A 12,616-nucleotide genomic window follows, 5' to 3' on the forward strand; every position below is an offset into this window, starting at 1 on the left:
ACCCTACTATTGTTAAGAATCATTAATATAGCTAAATTTTTAATTTTAGTATACAGGGTTGGTCGAAACTTGGAATGAGTATTTTCTGAGTTTTCTTAAATTGAACACCCTGTATTTTTGTATTATAGTGAAATGATATTTTATAGTACTTTTTATTTCTTAAGCATTCCCTATACCTAACTGCTTTAATTTGTGAGTTATTGGTGATTCAAGCTAAACATTAATTGCAACAAAAAATACGTAAAATTTTGCGTAATCGCAACAAATTGCACTCGATATCTAAAATTATTATCGAATTTTTGCCCTCGTGACACTGTCAAAGTGTCACTCAGGAAAAATTTGATAATTTTAGAGCTCTTGTGCAATTACTAGTGATAATTCGATGAAATAAAATTATTTTGACATAATATTTAAAAGTCAGATCAGTAGACAATTACAACGGTTTTGAATCGTCGTCATGAAAACCAATATCGTCGTCGTGGTTACCCATTATATTGAAAGTTTGGTTTTGACAACCTTGTGAAAGAATTAATTTGTATATTTTCACTCCTAAATAAAAATTGATATAACTCTATTTCTTGTGGCTTTTTTTCCAAACGTACGGCCCTAGAAAAAATATTGTTCCTAAATCATGCGGAAAGTGTCTTTCCCGCACTCGACTGCTTGCCCGAACTTCGCTATCGCGTCGTTCGGGTCAACAACAGTCTCCTGCGTGAAAGTATCATTTTTCGCAGTAGTTAGGAAAATAACTATTATAGACCGATTGTGGTGCTTTATTCATTTTAAAACGTTTATTCCGCTAGGTGTGTTGCTGGAATTTAATTAAATTGAATGTAATAAATGTACACAAAACGACGGTAAATATTTTATTTATTGGAGTAACAAAAAATCTGTTTCTCTTTGGTCTCGGAAGAAAAAGGGTCGATGTTAGCGACGACCCGATGCATTTGCCTGTTGAGATGTTACTAAAGAAAAAAACCACAAACGATAATATGTTTGTGTTCCTTTTACTACTCTGACCAGCTGTCAATAAATCACTAGGTCTGCCGTACCCTGTTGCAGTTTTAAAAAGAAAACAAGTTCGAATGCATTAAGTGAGTTGTTGACATAATGGTCCGATATGGTAACTAATTTATGTGGGTGAGAAAACAGATGGTGACAGGATAAAGCCATGTCACTCTTAACATTTTTGTATTTGAATGTGCATTTCGAATGACTAAGTTGTTTCGCTTTTGAGAAAAAATATCAAAATTAAAATTAGCGAAAATAGTAATTAAAGCGTATCGCTATACACCCCCCTCCGAGAGACTAAGACGATAGATAATACATAATATATACAAATTATAATGAAAATTGAAAATAGAAAAAAAATGCAAAGGAGAACGAAAAATCACTTAATACACTGTAAACTGACACTCTCTTGGTAGTTTCCGGTAAATCTTGCTCTTCTCCCCGGTCTGTTGTCTATTTTGCTGAATACTGTCATTTCTTTTGTTTCGTGATGGGTAGAGTCGTAAAGCTCGTAAGCTGGTTTCAATCTGTCTATGGAAATTGTTGATTCTTTTCCATTTACCCGGACGACAAAAGTCTTGTCACCTCGCTTAACAACTGGAAAAGGCCCGTGATATGGGTTTTCTTAGCTGCTTTTGATTGTATCACGGCGGATGAAAACGTGAGAGGTGGTTTTCATATCTTTGAAAATGAAGGTACTTTTGGATCCATGATGCGACGGTTGCGTAGGACGGAGGTTTTCGAAATGGTTTGGAAGCGTTTTTAAATAAATGTGATCATTGTCGTCGGTGTTTCTTTGTGACGAAAACAATAGTTCACCTGGCAAACACAATGGTTCTCCGTACACGAGTTTGGCGGCTGAAGTACCTAGATCTTCTCTCCACGTGGCTCGTATGCCCAGTAACACTGAAGTTAGGCTCTCGGTCCATCGGATGTTTTCATGACATCTAATTGGTGCTTTTAACTGTCGATGAAACCTTTCTACCATACCATTTGCTTGCGCATGATAGGCGGTTGTCCTTAAATGGGTAGTTCCAGTTAATTTGCATATTGACTTGAAGAGATGCGATTCGAATTGTCGGCCTTGATCTGTTGTGATGCGCTTGGGAGTGCCGAAACGAGCTATCCAACCAGAAAAAAATGTTCTGGCTACTGTGTCTGCTTCTTGATTAGGCATCCGGAAAGCTACTGGCCAACGTGTGAAACGATCGACGCATGTTAAACAGTATCTGTTTTCTTCTGAAACCGGCATCACTATAATGTCTGTGTGGACATGTTCGAATCGGCTGGAAGGTGGTAGAAAACTTCCAGTAGGTGAAACAATGTGGCGCGATATTTTCGATTTTTGGCACTGTAGACACGCTCGAGTCCATTTCCTCACATCTGATTTAATGGATGGCCAAACATATCGCTGTGTGATCATCTTCACAGAACTGTTGATTCCGGGATGTGCTAGGTTATGCATTGTGCGAAAAATTGCCATTCGAAGTGGTTTCGGTACAAATGGTCTGGCTGTAGATGTTGATATGTCACAGTACAAACTCACGTTTTGTTCCGAAAAGCGTATTTTCTTCATTTGTAGTGATGTTTTCTCACTTAAAAAAGTTTGCAGTTCTGGATCAGTTTCTTGTGCGAGAGCTAAGTCAGTGATGTCGATATTTTTCTTGATGCTATCGACTCGAGATAGTGCGTCTGCCACAATATTTGTTAAACCAGAAATGTGCTGAATGTTAGTGCAAAACTGTCCTATATAGTCTAAATATCTAAACTGTCTAGGACTACATTTATCTAGCTTCTGAGTAAAGGCGAAGGTGATTGGTTTCTGGTCTGTGTATATCGTTGTCCTTGCCTTCGATCCTATGTCTGAAGTGTTTTATGGCCAGATATATAGCTAATAGTTCTCTGTCGTATGCACTATATTTCTTTTCGCTAGGTGAGAATTTCTTAGAAAAGAAAGCTAAAGGTTTCATACCTGTATCCGTTTTTTGTTGTAGTACAGCTCCCGCACAAAAATCAGAAGCGTCACAAGTGATGGAGATATCAACATCGTTTACAGGGTGGCTCAGTAAAGCAGCGTTAGCTAAACTGTTTTTGCAGTCGTCAAAGGCTTGGATTCGCTGTGGTGTCCATTCGATTGGTGCTTTTCCTTTAACATTACCTTTTAGGGCATCATGAAGTGTTGCTTGTAGCTCAGCTGCATTGGGTATGAACCTTCGGTAGAAGTTTAACATTCCTAGAAATCTGCGTAGGTCTTTGACTGTTTTTGGCTGAGTGAAATTTTGTACAGCTGCTACTTTTCTTGTGGAGGTGTGAGTCCTCCGTCTGATACTGTGTATCCCAAAAAGGTAATCTCGTTTTTGCCGAATTGACACTTCGCTGGACAACGCCAAACTGCTTGAGCCTTTTGAAAATCTCTTCCAAATGCGACATATGCTGCTCTTCGGATTCTGATGCAATGAGAATGTCATCGATGTAGGCGTAGGCGAAGTCTAGACCACGTAAAATCTCGTCTATGAAACGCTGGAATCTCTGTCCTGCGTTTCGTAAACCAAAAGGCATATATAAGTATTCGTACAGCCCAAATGGTGTGGTAACGGCGGTTTTTGGTATGTCTTCGGTGGCTACTGGTATCTGGTTGTATGCTCTCACTAAATCTATTGTAGAGAAAATTGTCTTACCAGCTTGCGCCTGACCGAAATCTTCGATGTGCGGAATTGGATATCGATCTAGAACTGTTTTTTGGTTGAGACATCGATAATCTCCACAGGGTCTCCATTCCTCACCTTTCTTCGGGACCATGTGCAGTGGAGTAGACCAGTTGCTTTTCGATGGTCTTATGATGCCTAGTCGTAGAAGATTTTCGAACTCTTTTTTAGCCCATTGCAGTTTGTCAGGTGCTAATCGTCGAGGCTTCGAAAAAACGGGTGGACCTGGTGTTGTATCGATGTGGTGTTTAGTTTGATGTTGAATGCCTTTCACGATACATACCGGCGGGTCGCGTGATTTCCGGAAATCGTAGCAGCAGCTCATGGTAACGCGACGCTTCCGCGATAGTCTTTACGCTGCCGTCGAAACACTCTTTAACGAGTCCCTTTGTTTTAAGGGTTGTCGTACTGTCTACTAAGCACTGGTTAGCAATGTCCACTAGGAGCGCGAAATGGGAAAGAAAATCAGCTCCGATAATGGGCTTTGAAATGTCCGCCACTACGAATCGCCACGTAAAATCACGCCGTAGTCCGATGTTTAATGTCAAGTTCACATAGCCGTATGTCGCGATTTTAGTGTCATTGGCCGCGTATAGTTCGTATGAAGTCTTTTCGCGTGCACCCCGTACATATTTCCGCAGGAAAACGCACAGATCGGCACCGGTGTCGATTAAAAACTGTTTTTTGTATCATAGTCTGTTATGTAAAGGCGGCGAGACTTTGGGCTTAGATCGGATGCCGCGCTCACCGACTGCCCGCGATGTTTACCTGATGCTTGCACGGAGGAGAGCACTTTTTAGCCTGGTCACCAGAACGGTAGTGATACCAACATAATATGTCACTATTATGTTCCCTACTGTAGCTACTGTCTCTAGGATATGGTCTTCGTCTTAAGTTGCTGCGGTTGCGACGGCATGTTAGCTTGTGCTTGAGCATTTGACAAGCTAGATAGCTGGATTTTCATTTCAGCTAATTCGGCTGTCAAATTCTCTATGGTACTTTCACGAGCGTTAGAAGCTTCTGAAATTTGGGCCCTAGGAGCTATCGCTTCAGATATTGTGTCAGCTAGCTCGGCAACTGCGTCCAAACTAGCTTTAGCTTGAGTAGCTAGAATAGCCTGTGTAGACGCTGGCAGTCTACCTAACCACAGAGACCTTACAATATTGTACGGTACCGTTGTGCCTGCTAAAGACTGTAAATGTCGTAAGAACTGCGAAGGTCTTCGATCGCCCAGTTCTTCATGCTCGAGTAGTCTTTTAATATTTTGTTGCTGTGATGCACTAAGTCTCTTAATTAATTCTGATTTTACTTTTGCATACCTCTCTGTGGCTGGTGGTGAAACAATGATGTCCCTAACTTCTAATATGTAGGCTGTGTCTAAATTGGCAACTATATAGTTGAATTTGGTTGCGTCACTTGTTATATTTGCCAGTGTAAATTGGTTTTCTACTTGCGGAACCATATTTCAGGATCGTTGGGCCAGAAAGGTGGGATTTTAACTGAAATCCGATCGACTGAAGCACTGGTGTTGGCACTGGTATTACCGTCCGTCATTTTCGATGTTCATTGTATATTATTAACCGGCAAAAATATATTATTAACATTAACTTTTTTTAAATTTTCGCGGCGTTTTAAATACTCGCGGGGTCACCAATATTCCGGTAGGTGTGTTGCTGGAATTTAATTGAAATGAATGTAATAAATGTACACAAAACGACGGTAAATATTTTATTTATTGGAGTAACAAAAAATCTGTTTCGCTTTGGTCTCGGAAGAAAAAGGGTCGATGTTAGCGACGACCCGATGCGTTTGCCTGCTGAGATATTACTAAAGAAAAAAACCACAAACGATAATATGTTTCTGTTCCTTTTACTACTCTGACCAGCTGTCAATAAATCACTAGGTCTGCCGTACCCTTTTGCAGTTTTAAAAAGAAAACAAGTTCGAATGCATTAAGTGAGTTGTTGACATAATGGTCCGATATGGTAACTAATTTATGTGGGTGAGAAAACAGATGGTGACAGGATAAAGCCATGTCACTCTTAACATTTTTGTATTTGAATGTGCATTTCGAATGACTAAATTGTTTCCCTTTTGAGAAAAAATATTAAAATTAAAATTAGCGAAAATAGTAATTAAAGCGTATCGCTATACTGTTTTATATACTTGCTTGGTCTTTTTCACTATGTTCGGGGAATCTTGTAATCCATTTTAAACAGATCACGTAGACCTGAAATTTTTAGAATAACTCAGAACTCGATTAAAATGCAATATTTAACAACTTTTGTATATAGATATATTAGATGCATTGAGTTTTATTTTTTATTTTAATCCATTTTAAATGTAAATAATGCAATAACATTTACATCTCACTTTATATGTCAATAATTTATTTCAATATACTAAATCGAAAATAATGTGGCTATCTATAATATATAGGATATAGCTATATTATAGTGCATATATGTAGTGTATATATATATATATATAATATATAGGATACAGCTATATTATAGTGCCTAGGATACTTAAGCCGTCCTCTTACACCGTACGGTGTCGAGGAAATACGTTTGTGCCCTATTTACACAAAACAACATTCACAACACTAAACAATCCTAAATCAATTTTCATCCGTTATTTGAATGATTTTCGTAAGAAGGCCCGGTGCCTTATTATCGACGACACCACATAAAACACGTCCGACGTCCGACCTCCCCGCTTACTACAACTCAACTCCAGATCTTAAATTACATTGATATAATATTTAGTTTAAAATAAATTCAGAATTTTTTTTGTAATTTGGCAACAATGTCAACTTAATCTCTGACGTAGAGAATGACGTGCGTCGGGATTTATACTGTACCAACCATATTCTTAATATAATGTTAAGGATGTAAAATGGGCGAAAACAGTATTCCCAAAAAACGATGATACTTATTAAGTATAATTAATGTACCTATCGCAATTTCCGTAAATTGTATAAACATTTTGTAAATCCCTGTGAAATATTTTATGTCTGAATTTACCTGGTAGCTTCTTTATACCAGAACAATAATTAACATCAACACATCGAAAAGGTAGGTATATTATAAGGCCAAACAAACAGGTGTACACCCAAGCGAATTCCGTTTGACAGTATCGCAGTTGGCTGTTGCCTACTCATTTCGCAGGAAATTCCAGAGACAATAAATTTGTACCCGACACAGGCGTTCTCATTTCATTTTGTTACTGAGACAATGTCGTTCATTATGGCTGTTCACTTTATTTTATCAACGGTGGTTGTGTATTCAAGACGTGGCCTACTTCTTCTATTGTTTACAAGTTTACATTTTGCGCTTTAATTTATTCATATATTATTATTTTATAATATTGACTATAAATAATATTAGGATCATGTTTCAAATTTATAAAAAATCAATTCGAAAAATTGTTCTTTTCGTAAATAGATATAATAATTTTATACTAGGGATCTTACACTGCCGAGCATAAAATTAAGTATATGGGACATGGCTGTTTTTGGGTTGATCAAGTCCACGGAGTTTCAGAATGTGTTCTCAGTGCCGGATTAACCAATAGGCAAAGTAGGCAGTTGCCTAGGGGCCTCAGCCTAAGAGGGGGCCTCGCAGGGTCCAAAACGAAAAAATAATAATTCGAATTAAATAAAAACTAAATCATATTATGTTGAAAAATTCAAATATCGCGCAATACCATAAAGGTGATTATGAACGTATAAAACTACATTCTAATACATCTTCACATAGAAAGCCTATGTTGTGAGAATAAGTCGGTATTTAATGCCGTTTGGTAGAAGGAACAGTACATCCTGCCTATAAGTCTGCACGGTTTCTTAAAAAAGTAGTAATAACAAGAGCAACAAATGAATCAGCGCCCCCTCGCTACCCTCTCCTTCATTACCCATGCCTTTCGCTACATGCTAGGTAAATACAATGGTTTCCAGGCTCTTTTATTTAAGATTAACAAACTTGAAATTTACATTTTTTGTGCTGCACACTCGCTTTAGTTGGAGTAACTGCTGATAAAAGTTACGTTGGAGTATTATCGTATTTTGGATTTGTTCAGACCGTGTATTAATTTTTTTTTCAGCCTCTACCCACTGTTGGGAAGCTACGATCTAAACCTTGTCCTTAAAAGAACAAGCAGCCCTAGATGGACTGCACGGGCTGATGCAACAAGATCTGTGTCTAAAGGTTACAACTTCAAATCTGCTCTTCGTACTCTTAGGCCAAGTATTTGTTAAAAGAAATGTCAAAACAGAAACCTTCATAATGAATGAGTTCTGAATGTTGTTCTGAAGCTATTTCCTTGTGGCATTTTTATAATTACGTATTTTTTATGGGAAATAAGCCACAATATTACTAATTACAATATTTGGGCTTCGAACGTTAATAAATTCATTTTTTAGTAATATTGTGGCTTATTTCCCATAAAAAATACGTAATGAATGAGTTCTGGGCAACAATTTTAGAACTCATCAACGCTGTCAGTAAATCGTTACAGAGAGAAGAAGTTGAATTTGAAACTGCAGTTCAGCTTCTAAAAGGACTTTTGGAGTTCTTAAAATCCCAAAGAGATCATTTTGCTTGCTACGAGCAGAAGGTCTGCGATCTAAAATACTCTGAATATACCGACGAGAGTAAACAAACGCTAGCAAGAAAACTACATTTTGATGATGCTAATCCAATCAAGTTTTTCTACAGGGTGTTTCTACAGGGGGTTTCTACAGTATTTGGTGTTTTGTTTGTTTTTCCAAAACTGAGTGATATTCAAATAAAGTTGTGTGCTTCAAAACTACATGAAAACTATACTGATGATATTGAACCTGAAATTTAAGATGAACTACTGCAGTTCAAATATTTTATTGTCAATCTTCATGACTTATAGAGAAAATAATTTATTCGTGCTTCATAGTCTTTTTTGGTTTTTTATGAGAACAAATTCGAATCGAAGTTTCGAAATTTGTCAGTAGCTTGTAAGATTTATCTTACACTAATGATTACAAATGCAACAGGCGAACGGTCATTTTCAAAAATTAAAATTATTAAAAACCGTCACTGGCACAAAATAGACTAGCATTACCCTCAATTGCACGAGCCGAAGACGAGTGTCGTTATTCATCAGAGTTAGTAATAGCGATTACATGTGAGTAGAATACTATACTTTTTCTACGACCTTCTTTGTTTTTAATTATTAGAAAAATTATTATACCTTAAAATTAATCGTTTGTTTATTGATAACTATAAAACAAACTAAAATAATTTTTTATTTGCAAAATTTAAGCAAAATTATACAAATTAACAGTTTCTTGACTATTTCTTTGTTATTTTCCTCAAGCAAGAAGTTTTACAAAATGAAACAAAAATTGAAATATAAATCTACGAAATGTCCACTAACATAATATCAAAGGAATACCGCTCGGAGATATAGGGGGTTATCCGAGGTTTTGGAGGGAAAAGACAAAAGTTTCTTAAGGGGCCTCCTAGCTTGGGTTGCCTAGGTGCCTCAAGATTCTTAGTCCGGGACTGTGTGTTCTTATGTATTTTGACTCGCTCGCTGAATTTCAAACTTAATTTTGCGTCGGAAGTGAAATTTAATTGTTTAAATGGTTGTAATTCTTAAAATTATGTCTTAAAATAAAAATATAAATTAAAAATGAATAAACATTTTCAATTTCTCTGCAACCCGAAACCGCAGTCGCATTATCTTTCTAGTTCAATCAGAAAGTACAGCAAGAATCTCTACCGGTTTTGGGGCTTCTTAGCCCTTCATCAGGGGAAATATAATATGCTCTTATCTCTAAATAAACTAGAATAATACTTCCCGTGCCGTCACGAATTGCAGCGAACGAAATGGCATGGATGTCCTAACGATATCTGCTAAATAAAGTTTAAGTTTTTAATCTAGTAGCACATAAAATGATATTTAAAATATCATTTTATATCCTACCAGATTAAAAAAACAATGGAAAACCTTCTCTGGTAACACCTTCCGAAGCATCACGTCCGATCTGCTCAGGCGGTAAATTTCCAGCGAGGGAATGAATCCTTTAGTACTCCAAATAGAGTCAAAATATAAATTAAAAATGAATAAACATTTTCAATTTCGCTGCAACCCTAAACCGCAGTCGCATTATAATACAGTGATGAGCGCGCTATTAGCGGCAAAATAGCGCAAGAGATGGAAAACACATTAAATTGTGAGATAAAAAGAAATAAAACTATAGTCTGGGCTGATTATCGGAGAATAGGCCATTTTTGGGAAAAGTTATTTAACAGCAATTTCATTGCTGGAATCGAATTATAAGATCCTATATATTAATAATATAGGTATGCAAAGTCCTCAGATAGTGTGCTACTTTTTTTATAAACAAAATGGCGTACGAAAATCGTGTTTTTTTCAATTATTTCTCTATAACTCCGAAGATTTTAACTTTACAACAAAAACACCCAAATAAAATTCACCGTGATTAAATTTTGCATAGAGACGTGTTTTTCCCGATCTGCTCTGACGAAAATTTTCTTTGGAAAATGCGGGTTTTCCCAACAAAATTTTTAATTTTCAAATAAAGTTTTAGATAAGTAATTATTTACCAATAATTAAATAATTTGGTGACTTACAAGCCTTCTTGGTTTAGATTATAGTTCCAGAAGCTGGTGAAAATTGAACGAATATTTTAGCAACAATTCAATTGTTAATTAATAATTTACGGTCGCAATAATAACCAAAATAATTATGATACACTGATCAAACTTTGAAATCTTATAAAGATGAGATGCCTATTTAACATTTTCTCGACAAAATATAAATTTTTAATTTTTTTGCATAATCTTTAAATGTTAAAAAAAAATAGTTATAAACAAATTAACGTTTCTCAGAAAGTTTTTATTATATTATAAGTTTAAAAAATAGCTAAAATGCGCATTTCAAATATCTTGAAAATGAATGCTTTAAAACTTTTTTGCAACCATTTGCAACAAAGTTATGAAACAGCAAAGTAAACATACGATTCTACGGTGTTTATAATTTTTTTTTAATTCTTTCAAAACGTAGAAGTGAGTTTAAGGTACAAGCTAATTATTTACAAAAAAATATCGATTATAAGTTTAATGGTTATATTTTAATTAAAGATTATAAATATATTTTTTTGTAATTTACACGCGCGAAAGTAGAAGAATACAGTACTGTCGCTAAAATTTTCACTCGGAGCGACGACCGGCGGCCGCGCGACGCACACTTTTAATAAATAATGTATGCTGCGTGTCAGTCGCTTCGAGTGAACATTTTAGCTCCGACTCTGTATCAGGCCTACTTTTGCGCTAAAAATTAAAAAAAAGGATTTTAATCTTCGATTAAAATATAACCATTGCACTAATTTTCGACATTCTTTGTGAGTAATTAGATTGTACCATAGACTCACTTTTAAGCTTTGAAACAATTAAAACAAATTATAAACAACGGAGATATCGTATATTTATTTTGCTGTTTCATAACTTTTTTGCAAATGGTTGGAAAATTTTTTTAAAGCATTTATTTTCAAGATCTATGAAATACGCATTTTAAGTATTTCTTAAAATTAGAATATAATAAATAATTTCTGAGAAATGTTAATTTGTTTATAACAATTCTTTTTAAACATTTAACGATTATGCAAAAAAATGAAAAATTTATATTTTGTCGACAAAATATTAAATAGGCATCACACCTTTATAATCTTTCTAAGTTTGATCAATGTCTCATGATTATTTTGGTTGTTATTGCGACTGTAAATTGTTAATTAACAATTGAATTGTTGCTAAAATATTCGTTTCATTTTCACCGGCTTCTGAATTTATAATCTATACCAAGAAAGCTTTTATTTGACTAAGCTATATAATTATTAATAAATAATTACTGGCCCAAAAAAATTATTGGAAAATTCGAGATTTTGTTGGGAAAACCCACATTTTTCGAGGAAAATTTTTGTCGGAGCAAATCGGAAAAAACATGCCTCTATGTAGAATTAAATTGGGGTGAATTCTTATTTGAGTGTTTTTGGTGTAAAGTTAAAATCTTCGGAGTTATAGAGCAATAATTGAAAAAAATACGATTTGTCGGCGCCATTTTGTTTATAAAAAAAGTAGCACACTATCTGCGGACTTTGCATACCTATATTAATAATATATAGTTATAATTCGATTTCAGCAATAAAATTGCTGGTAAATAACCTTTTTTTGTACTTTACTAATTAGACCAGTGTATTATAACTATTTTTTTCAAAATTTAAAGATTATGCAAAAAAAGAGAAAAATTTATATTTTGTCGATAAAATATTAAATAAGCATCTCATCTTTATAATCTTTATAAGTTTTATCAATGTATCATGATTATTTTGGTTTTATTGCAATCATAAATTGTTAATTAACAATTGAATTGTTGCTAAAGTATTCGTTTAATTTTCACCGGCTTCCGGAATTACAATCTATACCAAGAAAGCTTTGATGTCACTAAGTTATTTAATTATTGATTAATAATTACTTACCTAAAACTTTATTTGAAAATTAGAGTTTTTGTTAGGAAAACCCGCATTTTCCGAGGAAAATTTTTGTCGGAGCAAATCGTGAAAAACGTATGTCTATGCAGAATTTAATTGCGGTGAATTTTTATTTGAGTGTGTTTGTTGTAAAGTTAAAATCTTCGGAGTTATAGAGCAATAATTCAAAAAAATACGATTTGTCGGCGCCATTTTGTTTATAAAAAAGTAGCACACTATCTGCGGACTTTGCATACCTATATTAATAATATATAGGATTTTATAATTCGATTTCAGCAATAAAATTGCTGGTAAATAACCTTTCTTTGTACTTTACTAATTAGACCAGTGTATTATAACTATTTTTTTCAAA

At 34.9% G+C, this 12,616-nt stretch overlaps 1 protein-coding gene across 1 annotated transcript; it reads right to left on the reverse strand.

Annotated features, from left to right (window-relative positions):
* Positions 1–4,587: 4,587 nt before the first annotated feature.
* Positions 4,588–5,178, reverse strand: LOC126888577 (uncharacterized). Its single transcript, XM_050656926.1, has one exon. It carries the CDS (start codon positions 5,176–5,178, stop codon positions 4,588–4,590), a length of 591 nt encoding a protein of 196 aa, XP_050512883.1.
* Positions 5,179–12,616: the final 7,438 nt, after the last annotated feature.

Source organism: Diabrotica virgifera, chromosome 7 (genome assembly GCF_917563875.1).
Source record: "Diabrotica virgifera virgifera chromosome 7, PGI_DIABVI_V3a".
NCBI lineage: Eukaryota > Metazoa > Arthropoda > Insecta > Coleoptera > Chrysomelidae > Diabrotica > Diabrotica virgifera.